We start from the raw sequence: 17,127 nt of genomic DNA on the forward strand, positions 1-17,127 counted from the left end.
ATATATATATATAAATCAATAAATATCTTATATTATTGCAAAAAAAACAAAACCGTTTACAAACAAGATTTTAGATTTTTCAATTATTCGAATATCAAATACCAAACGATAAAATATTCGAATATATTCGTCGAGTTCTAGAAAGAATCAAATAACACTAATCAATAATATCAAACTTATCAGTACGAAGCTTAATTATAATAGTCTGAAAATTAAGTATTATTTGCATAAAAAAGTCAATACCAGCCATTGCGAGTCCTCAGCTGCATAACATTACCTCGAAAGTATGAGTAATTTCTAAAACTTCGGCAATTACAAAGTTATTTTTTTCATTATTTTGTTTGCTGTTTATTCGCGATAATTGCCATGGCTGTTATTATATAAATGACATACTAATAAGAACATAATTTTCGCAAAAACAAAAACTGACACAATTGGACTGTAGATAATGCAACAGTACAACGAATAAAAAATGACCACCTACGTTGTTGTGATACACAATGACTAAAGAAGTAATTCACAACTCTTTTTGGTATTTTTAGAAATGAAAAACTTTAAAATAATTCACTACAAAAAGTTGAAAAAACGGGTGAATATATTATCGAATATTAGGATTTAGTGCCTAATAACAAAAGTGGAAAAAATTTTTCCAAAAGAAGTTGCTCTAATCAGTCTCTCACGTCAAAATGTGGCAAGAATAATTAACGATATTTTAACTGAAATTACAGCAACGCTCAAGACAATTTCAAAAAAAACTTTGTAGTGTAATTTTTGCTCAATTTGCTATTTTTATTAGAGGGGAAGTCAAATAATTGTGACAGAAGAACTCGACCTTGTGAGGGGAAGTTAAATTATTGTGACATAAATTGGGCGCAAGTTCGTCACATCGATTTGCTCCTACAGTGACTGGGAAATATGTTTGATCCGTAAATTTAATTATCGTTAGTTGTTGTTACGGTAATTAATTATATTAAAAATAATTCATTGAAGCATCTTCGCGAAATTGAATCGGAATACAGTGATCAACTTTTATCGAGGAAACTGCTTATAAAGATTTTGAAAATTAAGGGAGGAAATTAAGATTTTTATGAACGAAAGTGGCAATAATATATCTAATTAATACGATGATTAATGCCTTTTAGATTTATGCTTCTATCAGTTTTAATAATAATAAAATAAAATCGGAAGCTACAATGTATCATATGATATGATATGTATCATATGATATTATGTTATCATAAAAGCCTTTGTAATAAAACTCTAGATTTATGAAAATAAATTACGGTCAAATAATACCATTAATTTACAATTATTAAATTACTTTATTAGTGACCGCAAATTTTTTTCATATGCGAATGAAGTCACAAAATTAATTAAATCATTTGGCTAAAGATTCTCATTCTCATACACGTAAAATACACATACACGTACATGTAAAAGTATGAGGAAATGTTCTAAATATTATTCGCTCCGTTTAACGTGCAGCACTTCCAAATTTGCAAACGGAGCTAATAGACCTGCAATCAGGCATGAGGTATAAACGTGAATTTTATCAGGGATATATGTACACGATATATGTATACAGCTACATATCGCTACTAATCGTACTTTTCGATATTAAATAGAAAAGCAACAGGATGACTGTTGTAAACAAGAGCAATCAATTTCGATGCAGTCCATGTAAAAATTATCAAGTACAACATTATTTATTAGGTAAAAAAATATTTCGATAAAGTTGTTTTTATGTATGCGGCCCACTAAAGACCAGTATTTCATTAAACAGATAATTATTTACAGATTCCACTAAAGGCTGATACAATACTATGAAATAATATTGCGTATTAGCAACTGTTGCATAGATATTACACTACATGTACAATGAATGCTATTTTGGAAATGTTTCAGATGTCGTGTAGATAAAATGCTTATCGACCACACGAAGCACAGTTATAATATGCAATATATTTTTGGTTTTCAGCTCTCGTGGTCGGCTTTGGTATATTCTAGAACAGTATTCGGCATACTCATTCTATATAGAATTTATTTTAAAGAATACGATGCCACAAGCTACCACTAGATTACGATCATTGTCCTAAAATATTTACTTTTTTAATTACACACCTGTTAATATATACTTAACCAAAGTCCCAAGCAAATCCACGTTTTTAAACACGGCCCCTCCACTATAATTAAACTTTTGAACACGAGCACCTCATCTTGAAAATCGATCTGGAATATTCAGATCAAAGCCGTCTCTTTTCCTCGCACACCTTCCCGCTCCTTCGCCACCCTTTCGAAACACTAACCCGAGCAATTAATATTCATCCCCTACTGCGAGAAGAGACCGGAGGAGTTCTTGCGCGACATTACATAATAACAAAATATAAACACGCGACGAGAGCAGCACACTCCGGTGGCTTGGCGCATGTTATTTTCAGACCTGAGTGCAGCGTTTTTTTTTATCGTCTCAGTTCTCAGTTGAGAATTCTATTCCAGGATGGTGCACTGGACACTTGTTGCGACGTAATTCGAGGTCCGACAGACCACAACACGGAGCGTTGACCCCCTGATGCAAAACAGTGGCCCGCGTGCGATTTTGGCTGCATTTCAAAAATAAACTAGACATTCCTCAGCCCAAAGGTATGCCTACATTAAATTCTCTAGTACATATCAAATTATGGATTACGTGTAAACTAGATCATAGTAAACTTTGCCCACTAAAATATACACTATTAGTAGGAAATAATATGACGCTTAGCGATAAAGATCCGAATGGGGTTTGGTGGTGGCGCTAAAAAATACGAGCGAATAAAATCCGATCGTAAAGGTCGTCAAGGTTGACCGTCGCTGCACACGTGGTTGGCATTTCACCATAAAACAATTTAATTAAATGGCATCACGCGAAAGCGTAAAAAATATAACGGGCAGATTTTCAGCGCTGCATTCGATTATGAAGACCGTTTTGAGCCCTTTTTGCGTGGAATGGGCCATAAAAGTAAAATATTCAATACAAAGAATGGTGCCATTCGTGTGAAAGTATACATTTAATACAGATGTATTACTCAAAATGGGACCCGTGGTATCTATTGATACAGTATTTTTAAGCCCTTTTTGATTCAGCTACTGTATATGTATATTCTAGCAATACAAAACATGCCTATTTTAAGACAAAATATTAAGTTAGTTGATTTCAAATTCTGACGACACAAGATAAAAGAACCGTGAGAAAATAAATAAATCGATTTGCCGAACAAGTGTATTCGTTACAACGACTTTCGTGATAATCGAATATTTGGCTGAAATTGGTAAATGGATAAAAGCGAACAGCCCGGAACACACCATAAAAAATATCCAGCTGTTCAAACTACGACGGTTACGCAAAAGCGTTCATATAAAAGAGACAGTAGAAAATAACAAATCGTCTTTTCCTCATTTGCGTTAACACATTCAGTTAGAGAGCTATCCATTTCATCAATATTCATTTGTATTAGTAATCATTATCGTTATGTTGACTAATACAAATAAGCTTAAGCTTTAGCTCAGATACTTACATACATGTACATACACCTATTTTTTTTAAATGCAGACGAAATATAGAAAGAATTATGCCAATATATATATTTAAGAATTATTGGGGCGCACACCTAAAAAATATGTGCTCCATCTCATAAAAATTGTTTCTGCTCCTCATAGCTTTCGCCGAAAACATCATTGTGTCTGGCGAGCTCTTTAGGAAGTTGGATGGCTCGTATAAAAGGAGCGTTCTCAAGCCGAGGAAATTGAATGATTGTCGACACCACCCTTCAACAACTTCAAAAAAGTGCTTCATTGAATATACGCCATCGCAAATATTTTTTTAAATTAGTCAAAGTAACGTATTTTGAAACTACATCTTACGTAGACATCAGTATAAATTCAATATTTTGAGTAGTTAAAAAACATCGATTCTTATTCACGATGTATAAGTACAACTAAACGGCCATCTTCGCATTTTCCGAATAGACCCTCGTAAACCCAAGCAAGAACGCTCATGATTTTTAAAAGAAAATTCGATAAGCCCCAGGTCAGTAGGTTACGATTTCCACAAATGAAAAAATATGGACGCCATCGTATTATTGGTACGTGACCGAAAAAAAAAACATTTTTTTCGAGCCAAGAAATATTAATAACATGTAATATATACATTAGGGCTGATACAATTTTAGCCTGAGATTAAAAACTATTAAAAGCAAGAATATTTTAATTAAACCTGTAAATACAAACTTTCGTATTCTCAACAAAAATTTGTATTTACAGGTTGCTCCGACTTAGTAGTAAAAAGTAGCTATCATGACACTAATATATAATATATCCGTCTAATCCAGTTGGCAACACTGCGCCATTCTGTATTTATATTATAAATATTTATACAATTTTCAATGAATCGATTATCACGCATTGAACGACATTTACAATATATATTTTTTTACAACGATTCGCTTGCCAACGAATTTCAGCTACAGAAATCACGACAAAATCTGTGCTCATATGTATGATAATATATTTCAATAGCGATCTCGATCATTGTAAAAAAACTATTTAGTGAACCTGAAAAGATTTCCAAGTAACATTTTCCAAGAGTATTTATTATAACCAAATATATATATAACTTTCATAAATGTTCTTTTATTGTTAAGGTTTAAATTAACTAATTACTTTCTTAAGTAATAAATACACTTCGTTTCATTTAACAAAGTCACTATAAGGCTTATCTCGTATTTCACAACGGTATTTCGATGGTCCACTTGCGCCGAGAAAAGTTGTCATATACGTTCCAAATAGCTAATTGTTATTCAGACACTTGCAGCGCTCGGACGATTTTAAATTATTATCGTTATACATCCGTAAATGAAAACGATATATAAATTATTGATTTTGATAGCTTATGACTTTCACTATTTCAACATAAGAAAATATAGTAACATTTCCAATTTCTCTAAATTTGTTTAAAATATAGAAAAGGGTAATGATACGTATATCGCACGAATATCCGAATCTTGTACGTAAACCTAAAGTTGTCATATCTTTTTTACATATGAATAATGCCGAAATAGAAAGACCTCAAAGTGACGCTGTTAAAAGAAACGAAGATAGTTAAATATTTAATTATTAAATATATAAATATAAATTAAATATTTATAAATGGTTAAGTATTAAATTATTAAATAAAAAATATTATCTTCCTATTTGTTTGCTAAATATAGCTCTGAAGTCAATGTAAACAAATTTAAGGCTTCTACAAACAATCCGATTCATTCATGGTTTATTTAAAATTTATAATTGTAACTATATGTTCAATAAAATAATTATAAGATTTAAGATCACGTAGAATGTAATATTTTGAGTTCAGAAATGTATAATATATTTAACAGCGATCCTGATACTCCCGTCGTCAACCGTGACAAAAAAATTAAACTGTCAGAATACCGCGTGATCCATCTACGTAACACATCTCGCTTTTACGAGCGAAAACCTATGCCAAAGTACACAATACTGATGTACTACACACACATTTGCTAAAACGCCCGTGGCGCCTAATATCACAGGGAAAGAAAATAATTATTTGTGATCTATACAGGAATTGTCAAAGGTGTCAGCCGGCAAAGAGAAAAAAGTCACATCACATGACGTGTCTCGGGGTAGTTAGTTGGCGTCACGTGAGTCTTCAATAAGCGTCGGAAAATTCATTCGATAATGGAACGGCTGAGTATTTTTACTATATGTATATATATACGTATGTACCTACTTGTTTTCCACGACAGCGCTATTTATGTGATCAAAATATATTTAAAAATGTAAACGTGGAAAACGCAGCAGTGTTATAAAAATTTGGGTCGAAATGCAACTTTTATTTTCATTCAACAAGAATATTTTTAAATTGTATAATCATCACCAACATTGAAGCAATGTAAGAGGTTAAATAACAAAAATGCGATTAATGGTAATAAAGAATTCAATACCGATAAAATATTAAATAAAATACTCTTACTACGTAATAATAAGGAAAAAATATACATACGTATAATACATAAACGCACGACACACATGTGTGAATTTAGTTTATTTTTAGCTATTGGTTTAATTAAATTTTAATAAAACCCTACATATTTTTAGAAGCTATTTATTGCCGAACGTAGCAACATAGGTATAAAAATATATCTCTTAGGCCCAAATAGGTAAGAGTGTGTAGCTACATTAAGAAATATACGATTGCCAAAAACACAATAAAGTTGTAGTAGACCACGAGGAAGATTGCGACCATACTGAAGAATGTTACATCAAACGCTACGATTAAACTAGTTAAATAATGAAAAAATGAACGGATAAGATAAGGTAGGAGTGAGGATTTGATCAAATATCTGCACAAAAAGGTTCAACACAGCACTTGATGTGTTCATTTTCTGTTAGGTTATGTGAACCTTATATTGATTTAAAGTATACAGCGCATAATGCTCTATTATTTTAAAAGTTACCATATACATTTGTATATATGTATGAACCTGTATTCATTATTTAAACTGTATTTTTCAATTCATCATAAGCTTACGAATATATTCGAATATTTGGAAACTTTTGTCGGGACACTTAATTAATAACTTTCACCAAATATTCCACACAAAAGTTCACACAAACTTGCCGAACAAACAGCGACCGAAACTTAGAAGACCGAGGAAGCAGCCGCTTCCCACTTCACGTAAAACCCCAGTTAAGTTCAAAATTTAGAGTTCAGCCCGATCTTTAGCGACGTCTGGATTCTACGAGGCAGACGAAAGTTGTAAAAAAATAAAAATAAATAGACCTGGATTCCTACAAAAGATAAGATATTCTATTAAGAATACGCTCCAGCACACACATTAGCAGTTGCGATGACGGAAATTCGTCGGTGCGGCTTTAAATAGATATCTCATTCTCCCAATTTTATCGGATTTAGCTCTCTCAGACTCTCTATTTATTTCCGAACCTAAAAAAAAACACCTGGTAGTACATCAATTTTCTTACACAGAATAAGTTGTAGCGCTCATAATGGAGTACATCACAGTATTGTAAAAATAATTTAAGAATATACAATACATTGATGTTGTCAATGGTACTAAAATTAAATGTTAGTTAAACTGTAACATATTGTGTCATAATATATTTCTGGCTTGACTTCTATTCATTCATTTTCTCGAAAAATTTTCACGAGATGTGTATATAAATGTATTAAGGAAAACACTCACGAGCGCGTGATCGTTCATCAATCATTACTGTTCAGAGAAAAAGCTCGTTTTTCGTGCTCGATTTACCCGCCAAAGCCCAATTTGCTTGAAGATTAGCCTTTTAAATTGACTTACTTAAAGACCTCTTCACTTATTTATGACGTTTGAACCGCTTGGATAATTTATTTAATGTTATAATAATAATACAATAATAAAATATGTAATATCATTTTACATAATCTTAATTCGGACTATTAATTATAATTTCGCCCTTACACAATTATTAGTAACTGACGTACAATAAAAACAGGGCATCAAAATTGAATATGTTTATCAACATAAAAATTTACTTTGTCAGCACGACACTGTTAAAACATCACGCAGCAGCGGCAGCTATTAAAAAACTTTCGTGTTAACTTTAATTATTACAGAAGTAAGAGTCCGTCTGAAAAAAAGTTTCACACAGCGGACACTACTTACTAACTTGGGTAATAAACTATGATCGCCGGAGTGCGTTACTCACTTTCATCAAGACGTGATTGTGTGTTATGTAACCAACAATGCGAATTGAATCTGCTGTCATGTCATACTAACCAATTAGGCGAGTTGAGATAAAAAAAAACAACACAAGCATCAAATATCATCTGGACGCGAGACGAGTCACACGTGTTCGAGTTATATATTCGTGGACGTTAAAAATATTGATTGAATAATTTATAGTAAGAACGGTCATCACGCGAAGTTATTTAATAGCGTCGTTTGTTACTATGCAATTGAACACACTGAAAAGAGTATTATAAAAGACGTCAAACCGACAAGAAAAGGAGAGCAATTAAGGAAGTTCCACAGTAAATAACCGGAGCGGTGTTTTAACTGTCGTCTTTAACGGCAGTGGATGCGCGGAAACGTAATGACTTGTCAGGGTTCGATATTAATCTTCATATATAATACAACACAAAAACGAGGGAATAATAACAACTGAAACCGTATATGGTTTGCGAACAATTCAAGTGAAAAAGCTCAAGACGAAATCGATACTTTCGATAAAATTAACAACCTTATCGTGTTTCAAATCAATGCATTAAAGAAATTAAAATAAAGCTCTATCGAACGTACGTCGATGATGTAAAAAGATATTGGGCATTTGCTCTTTCGACGTAACAGTACACGCCTCAACAACGAAAAAATGAGAAAGAACTTTTTACGATCTTGGCAATTTTTAGAACTCGTAAAAATCGGCGATAAATTCGATGAACCGCCCTTTAACCGCGTTTGTAATAAACGCTTTCGTGTGCAAAGGCGAAAGTTCGACGGTTTCGTGATGATTCTCAACTACAACCGAGAATCGCTCTATGCCGTAAAACAATCCACGGCAGCTAGCGGAACAATCCAAACCGAAAATTTGCTTATTATTACCCCGGTATACGTGACGTCTTGGCCGTAGGTAATTTTTAACGACGCTATCGGAAAAATCGGCCTCGAAAGCTTTTTGTTTTGAAAAAAAATCAGATCTCGAAAATATCATATATTTAGATTAATAATTAGTTTACAATATATTTACATTTATTTACACAAATTTAGTACTCTTAATTTATTAATTAAAACGAAAATATTATAAAAAAAATAGATTTTGCTTTATATGTCAAATATCTTGGGAGCCGTCAATGCTACAAGAACAATAACATAATTAAAATTTCCGCAGGTCATGTGATATAGGCGTTTTCTAATTTTTGGTTGCGGTATTTGCTTGAGGCCCTTTGAAAGCAACTGCCTTGAAACATGAACGGAAAGCGTTCCATATAAACATTCTACGAATTATTATTTTATTTCCACTACGTATGTGATTTAAAAAGTTTATTATTTGCTCACAACACGTTATTAATAATGCTTCTCCGTAAAGCGTAATGGATTTGGATTTTTACTCAGACGTCCGCCTTTCGATGAATATTCTGGTTTCACTAAGCACAATTGCATACACATTTGCACTGAAAAAATAATTCGCAAACGTGTATCATGATGTTTTATTGTAAGCAAATCTGAACTGGCGAGCGTTACATGCGTTAGCTAAAATTAGAACGTTTTAAGTTGATATAGACGAGCGTGAATCGGGTTAGCGGAAATTGAAACGCATTCGGCGCGTGAGACAGTCTCGATAAAGAGCATTTAGTGTTTAAAACAGGGCTGTGGAGTCGGAGTCGGAGTCGTGGAGTCGTGGTGTTTTGGCCGGAGTTGGAGTCGGGGTCGGAGTCGTGAAAAATGAGCGACTCCGACCATTTTTTCTATAAAATGCATTTTTTAAATTATGAAATTTTAATTGCGTAATAATGAATGTGTATAGCGTATGAATATTAATCGTGTAGAAAAACACCAAAAATACCTGATAAAATTAAACTTTTTTGTCGGAGTCGGAGTCGGAGTGGAGTCGTGTTGTTGGTAAATATCGGAATCGGAGTCGGAGTCGGAGTCGTGTTTTTTTTAACGACTCCACAGCCCTGGTTTAAAATAAAACTGTTTTTTATATTATAAAATTTAATAAATTTCTAGACAGCTTTGTTAATTTGTATACCCCTTCAAAATGTGGAAGGTCTAAGCGAGCCTTTGCCCCCATTAGTTTTATCCAAGAAAACGAATTCACTTGTACACATCAAGATTCTAGACTCTTGACAGTTGACACCAACTTACATCGCGAGAATTTACATCGATCTTGACTGCCTGCTAAAACCTATTTTGTATCAATCTAGAGCCCGTGGGGAAAAGTCCCACTCAACTCTATTTTTGAACCATAGTCAACGTTTTTTAGCGTTGCGGCTCATGAAAGATCTGAAGATCTGAAAACGGACGGTTTCGAAATTGTAATAGTTAGTTAAATCGCATTCTTTGAACATCTGAAAATGTAAATTTGACAAAGCCAACAAAAGGTGTTGCGAAATAACTTGTTTTTGCCAGGTTTTTTGTAAAACGATATGTACAACACATCGGAAACCACAGCATCGCAGTTCGAATCGATGAAAACCCATAGTTAAAAATAAAGACTAAACATATTTCAATTAAATTTATCGCACGAGAGTGCACATTCAAAAAATACACAATCCGCATACTAATAAATAAAGATTATAAACGATTTTAAGTCGTCGCCGCCGAACTTCCCGCGACCTCTACATTTATTTTCGTTTATTGCCGATTCTTATTTTGTCTCCCTTTTATCTAAATCGGACAACGTCCAGGCGTAGGTCATTTTCGCAATGGCAGCATCCGCTCGTAAACGCGGCGCAGCCGTGGAAATTTATGCGTAACGTTGCCGAGTGCAATGCGACGTCAAATCTCAACATCGTGACGCACCAACACCCACCGTAATACTACGGGGTGACCGTTCAATTGCATAAACGGCCGACTGATTGAAAACGATCGTTGAACGTAAAGAGGAGGAGGAGTTGCGATATCAGGGCCGCAGCATCCGCCAAGTAACGTTGCTAATCGCCAAAAGATTTACTATCTTTGCCGAGATGCACTTGTTTAATATGCAAGCCTCTGTTTATTGTTGATTGATTATCTGCTTATTAACCAAGACAGTTTCCGACCTAGGAGTAACCCGGACTATATTATTCCATCTACAAACTTGACTACCCCTATTTATGAACGTTGCAATATTCTGCAATCTATGATGCGAATGTGACCAATAATTGCACCGCTGTGGTACAACAAATATTGTACATACATACATATACATATACAAAACTACAACAAATATTGTACATACATACATATATACAAAATTAAATAATTTCATATGATAACAAAGTGCTATTAGGCTACGATATCCAAATTGACCTGTGTTTGTTTATGTGGCCTAAAATACCATATAGCGAGGTCAAGAGTAGCTCAATTTAAAACTCTTAAATATAATTGGTCATAGAACGTATAAATTAGACTGAATTCTAAATCTCCAATGCCATGCGTGTAGGGTGAATAGTAAACATTATGTAATAAACTATTCAAAACCGCAACTACGTAAACGTTGCCCTTCAAGTTATTAAGGAAGTCTGACGATTTCATATCAACATCTCGTAAACATAGATTTTCACTGATTGTGTGTATAAAGATCATATTCAAATATGCAATAAAACACTACCACAAAAACGCTTAAAATAAATTAGGGTTTCTATTCATCAGAGCTGTTTAAACTGTATAAAGAATAAATTTAAATCCAGCGTTGTTTTACATTGCAGTATTTTGAAAATAGTCTGCAATTAAAATTTGTCTGAACCTTGTCAAACTAAGCTGTAAGAAAATTCAATCAACGCTTTTCGACGAAGAAAATAATTATCAACATTTCGCTAGGGTTTATCGAGTAACCTTCACAGATTTATTAAGTAACACTTCATTAGTCAACAACGAAGTTTCAGAACGATAACGGTACATAATTAAAGTTCGCAAGTAACCCAATATTTCCTTCGTCGCTAATATGTGAAGTGTCATTATAGCCCGGGCTAATAATTCGTATTATTAACAACATATAAACAAGAGTCGATCGGATTCGCCTCGTATCATATCGCGTTCTTCCTGATTTACAGCCGGATGTAGGGCGATGGCTTGATTTACAATCGGCCCCTGGAGGGCCGACCCAGCGCCAGCGTGTTGAGAAGCGCTGCTGTTATGATAGTGTGGCATATATAAAAATCCAACACCGGAATGCAAACGCTAGTTGGCAGAGCCATTTGTCAAACGGGCCAACGCTTCGTCAAACTGGTGACATAACTGGTGAAACGCAAGGGGCGAAGCTCCCGTGGGCTTCCGCCAGGACAGTGCCCCTCGCAACTAGCAAGGCTAAGGGTACGTGCTCCTCTGGACGGGGGCCAATATTCGGGATTTCTCGCGACGCTTCTAATGGTGGCCCACATACAGATCCAGAATAGAGGCGCATTGACAAATTTTAGATCACGCGAGATTATAGTTAAATCATATTTGTTTACAATGTTCACTAAAAAAATAACTGTCTAGATCGAAATCCCTTTGTTAGTCAGTACCAGTATATTTTTTTTCTTTTATTTATTTTTTATTCGCCCAAAAAACGCAATCGTCGCTGAATTCGGGTTGAGCTAAGCCATTGTGTCCAACCATAAAATACATTTTTACTCTCCGAACTATATTTATGTGAAAAATGTAATATAGACTATTTTTTTACCCCAAGTTTAAAAATTGTACATTCTAGAATTTGAAGTCTTCGTGTCTGCCATAAAAATATATGGCATAATTTCAACATTTATGCTCACTATATAAGTTAGATTATATGAGAACTAATCTAAATACACAGAATAATGGCGTACATCAATATATGACATACTGTTATAGACAAATCCTTATTAAAGCATCGTAAATGTAATGTGTCGATACGTACTTCTTAAAATAATGAAAATATATATTTAGATATCGCAAAAAGAACAGGATTAGAATTAGATAAGTGTGTGAAAACATGTTTAATAATTCAAGTTTTATATATGAATAAAGTTACAATTTTTATTTAATTTGTAATTATATTTTTAAGCATTTTAACATATCTACGTTTTTTTAATTTGTTTTTACAAAGTTATATTTCTAAATATTTTGAATAGCCACCATTTTTAAACAATATAGCGAATCAAGCTGGGTATCGAACTTTACCGAGATTTTTACGAAGTCTATTTTTAAAAAAAGTTTTATATCGATATGATAATAATTGGCCAAAGAGCAAAACGAATTTATTCATCACTTCATAATGAGTGATGAAGCTCATTTGTACTTATTAATAGGCAGAAATGCAAGATATGACTTCGAGTTACACAGAAGTGCATTCTGGTGCGCAGTTACATTATAAAAGATTATTTAAATTTTTTTTTTAAAAACCAAAATAGAAAACACTTTTTACGCCCCTCATTAACTTTTTAAGGAATATCGCCGTATATGTACGGTGGTCGATCTTACACAGTTTTGAGGTACCCTAGATGGTTATATATTTACATATATAATTAAATAAATAATAAATAAAAAATATTACATTTATATATTGTAAATTTTATTAAATTTAAATTTGTTTTAATGTAAATGATTCTTATTGAAAATATATCGAGAGCCTCTGAATTGATATAAAAAAGCCAAATAATAGGTATATAAAAAATACCTAAAATAAATTAACACAATTTGATAATAGAAAAGTGATAAAATATTACAAAAAAATTATCAAAATAAATCAAAGTGATCAAATCAATACTATATGACAGATGGTTACAAAATTGGATAGCTGTGCTTTATTGGTGAGTTGTCTTGCAAGCGGCACAGAGAACGCAATCGCGAGTTATTAGATAACACAAAAAAACGAAGTTCTACTAGAATATCTGGATTGTAAATATTCCCAACCAGCAACTTGAGAAGTGATTTTCCAAGTACACTTGACGACGCGACTCAAATGAACAAAACGTTCGGAAAGATCCGTCTTTTGCTATTGTATCTCTTATCTCAATACAGACATGAAAATGTGTATCATGTTTAAAATTGTATTTTGTTTTGAAACGCAAAGTATCACGGGCGTGTAGACGTTTGGTAGATTATTTTCAATTTATTCATCAAAGCTGATTTTATCTGACTGAAAAAATATACAGAAATAAACAGAAGCGGGAGAAGGAGGCAAGAAGCGGTGGTAAATTTAAAAGGGACGAGACCCAAAACATTGGCTTGTCACGGGGTAGAAAAAATCGATTTAGAGTTTATTTTATATAAATTTATATTTTTAAATGTTTTTAACTTATTACTTTTTTATTAACAAAATTTTTTTTTTTTTGAATAGCTGCCATTTTAAAAGAATTTAGCGGATTAGGTTGACAACGAAGACGAGATGTTATTAAAATATATTTTTAGAACCATTTTTATGTCAATATGATTTAAACTACGGCAGTTATCATTTCCTTAATTAAATTTCGTTAAACAAAATATGAGACCAAGAACATTGGCTTGTCATGAGACTGAAAAATGCTATTATTGGATGTACTATTTCACACGCAGTTACAAATAATATCCGTGAATAAAACTGTATTATTTTGAGAACCAACAAATTAAAAATCACAAATTAAAAAAGTTATAATTATATTAAACCCTTTATTTACTTTTGCGCCACCGTATAATCGACAATATGGTTCACAGTACGCTATACGATATTTCCTGAACTTTCCGGAAAGTATCTCAGCCATAAAGTATAGATGAAAAACAAACTCTTACAGCTGAACGGATCTATACTTTATAAATTTTGACCAGCTAGTATCATTGATTGACCTGGATTTTTACCATGATCGTCTTAAACGGTTATACTAGCCTAGCAAAATACGAAATAATTGAAATAAGAAAATTGAACACTAATATTAAATTTACAATTTACAACCGCTGAACTTTTAAATTTTTCGTTCAGCGGAAAATTTCGCCGGGGCAATAAAACCGAACTCGGTATCGTAAATTATTAGCGAAACATAAATTTTACGACTCACCCTCGAGCACACGTGTCAGAGAAATCGAAGAGGCAATAATTTTATACTAATTGTAAATAATTTGTAGAGTTGATCGTTCGATATATAGCGAATCCGATCGAATCCGGACTTCAAAGAAGAAGAATATTCTATATAGAGCTTGGTAAGAATGGTTGCATGTCCCAAATCTGGGATGCGAAACGGGGGCGTAGTACGACCCCGACCGCGTTCTAGGAAATGGGTCGCGGCGAGCATAATAAGGGCGAGCGTTGCATAACTGCAAAATGGGACACACACACTAATATGACAACGGGATAATCCGTTAATCGATCGTGTGACAGTGAAATATTTAACGTGTACGCGCTAATAACGCAGTTGCGGTACTGCTGCGTCTTATCGAGGTTTGCGAAATACAGAAAAGACAAGAGTAGAGAGCGTTTAAGTTTTCGCATTAAGATAAAAAAGTTTTCTTGCGGCACTGAAACGAATGTCGACGGTACATTATTTAAGAAAATGTGACACAAATTGTTTAATATTTATTATACATATATAAAAACTTTTTCCGGTATCATAAAATAAACATATACAACATATAAAAATTAAATGCAAGCAAAACTCGACCATTGTGATAAGGAGTGCGTATATCAGTTTATTTATTATTATAATTAGATAAAATGTAAACATCGACTTTTGCTTACATTCTTGTAAATAATATAGTAGATTTAGTACGATATCAAATTCGCCCAAGTCACAAATGTCTATATTTCAAAGGCATATTTAGAGTATTCTTTAAATAAGCTGTCATAAAAATGTTTGGAACTATTTTTTTTTTAATCTAAAATTACGTTTTTTTTTTTAATAAATAGATATACTTGAGCTAATTTAATATAAAGACATATTTATAGCTTATATACAACAAAAATAAATACTCACCAGCTGAAAGAAAGTATATAATATAATAACAATAAATACTGGATTAGTGGGGCCTGAAAAGTAAATGATAAATAAATTCAATAGTACATAATGAAATGTTTACTTACCGCTCGTCGGAAGTCCTTTTAATAAAAAAAAGACACCGACTTAATGCGGAAAATCTGATTTTCTGTAAAGAAAAGCGTTAATACGCGCGAGACGAAACGAGTCGCGAGAAATTTCCTTACGGGCGACATAACGAGATTAAAAGCCGAAAAAGGACGATCGCTCGCCAAGGGCGTAAAGTGGAAATATTGAATCCTACCTTATCACGTAGTTCACGCAGACGACGCTGACAGGTTTCAGCTGCTTGTCGAGCATCAGGGTGGCTTGGGTGATGACCCAAGCGTATCCTCCGAACTTGGCCAAGAATCTGTAGCGTCCTGTCTCACATTGTCCTTTAGAGAACACTGGAAAGAAGATAAAGGGTTTGTCAGCTGTGATAACGTGGATTTATGAGAACGAGGCGTGGTGGGGGAGTCGCATGTCAGCTTCCGCCCACGGATTCCGGTGGAGAGCATCGGCCGCGATGGATGCCTGACGGGGATGGGGATGAATTACCGTCAGTCTAAACAGCGGAATACTTAATGCGATCACATTGCATTAATTATACGTTTCCTACGTCATCGGATTCTGGTATATGAGCGAGTGCAACGCCCTTTGACTTTGCCATTATAAATTTAATATAGTATATACAGGTTTATAAAATCCTAGTCCAGATGGAAAAAAACAGCGCAACAGCAGCTTATATAGTGTATGGGGTATTATTTCTTGATATCCCTAAATATTGTAATTAAAATTTGCGTCAAGAAAAAAAAATATATATATTTTTTTTAATATCAGTAAGAAATTCGACCAACTTCTTTAACTTTAGCTGAATTATAACATGGGCAAACCGCGGCTGGCGAGCCGCATGCGGCTCTTAGAGCATGCGTTCCTTCAATAATATGAAATGTAAAAATACGATTTTAATCGGATATTGTTAAAAAAATACCATGAACAGTGAAAAATAACTATTAAAATGTGACATGAACAAGTCGATATGTATAATTGTCTTACAAATAGGGAATTCAATCCGGGATTGCAATATGAAACTCCCTGAATCCCGCAACTAGTCCCGGAGTCTTCAAACTGCATATTTATATACGTAAATTTATATATTTATGTATTATATAGCATTTATTGTGATATTTATATATTTTTATTTTTTCATATCTAATATTACGTATATTTACTTATTTCTTCTCGTGTTAAACGGTAATTAAATTTTAAAAATACGGAACTGCACGACAATATTCTACTTTGATATCCTACGCTGATAACACTAATTTCATTCTCCGTTTTTGCTTTCAAGCAAAATGGGTAACGTAGTTTTCGTAGTTCTAAAGCTTAGAATGTAAACCATTAATTAAGATAACATTTCCAACAAC

General features: G+C 33.4%; 1 protein-coding gene across 3 annotated transcripts in view; it reads right to left on the minus strand.

The window, feature by feature from the left end:
* The window catches only part of LOC148238791 (hypoxia-inducible factor 1-alpha-like), a 146,714-nt gene that overhangs the window by 57,628 nt on the left and 71,959 nt on the right, over nt 1-17,127 (minus strand). For all 3 annotated transcript variants that reach the window (XM_088181652.1, XM_088181672.1, XM_088181664.1), the window contains exon 7: nt 15,963-16,107. In XM_088181652.1, the coding sequence (XP_088037778.1) occupies nt 15,963-16,107 (145 nt within the window). The remainder of the gene's footprint in view (nt 1-15,962; nt 16,108-17,127) is intronic.

Source organism: Plectrocnemia conspersa, unplaced genomic scaffold (genome assembly GCF_051122295.1).
Source record: "Plectrocnemia conspersa isolate PC_06_02 unplaced genomic scaffold, ASM5112229v1 ptg000001l, whole genome shotgun sequence".
NCBI classification, from domain to species: domain Eukaryota; kingdom Metazoa; phylum Arthropoda; class Insecta; order Trichoptera; family Polycentropodidae; genus Plectrocnemia; species Plectrocnemia conspersa.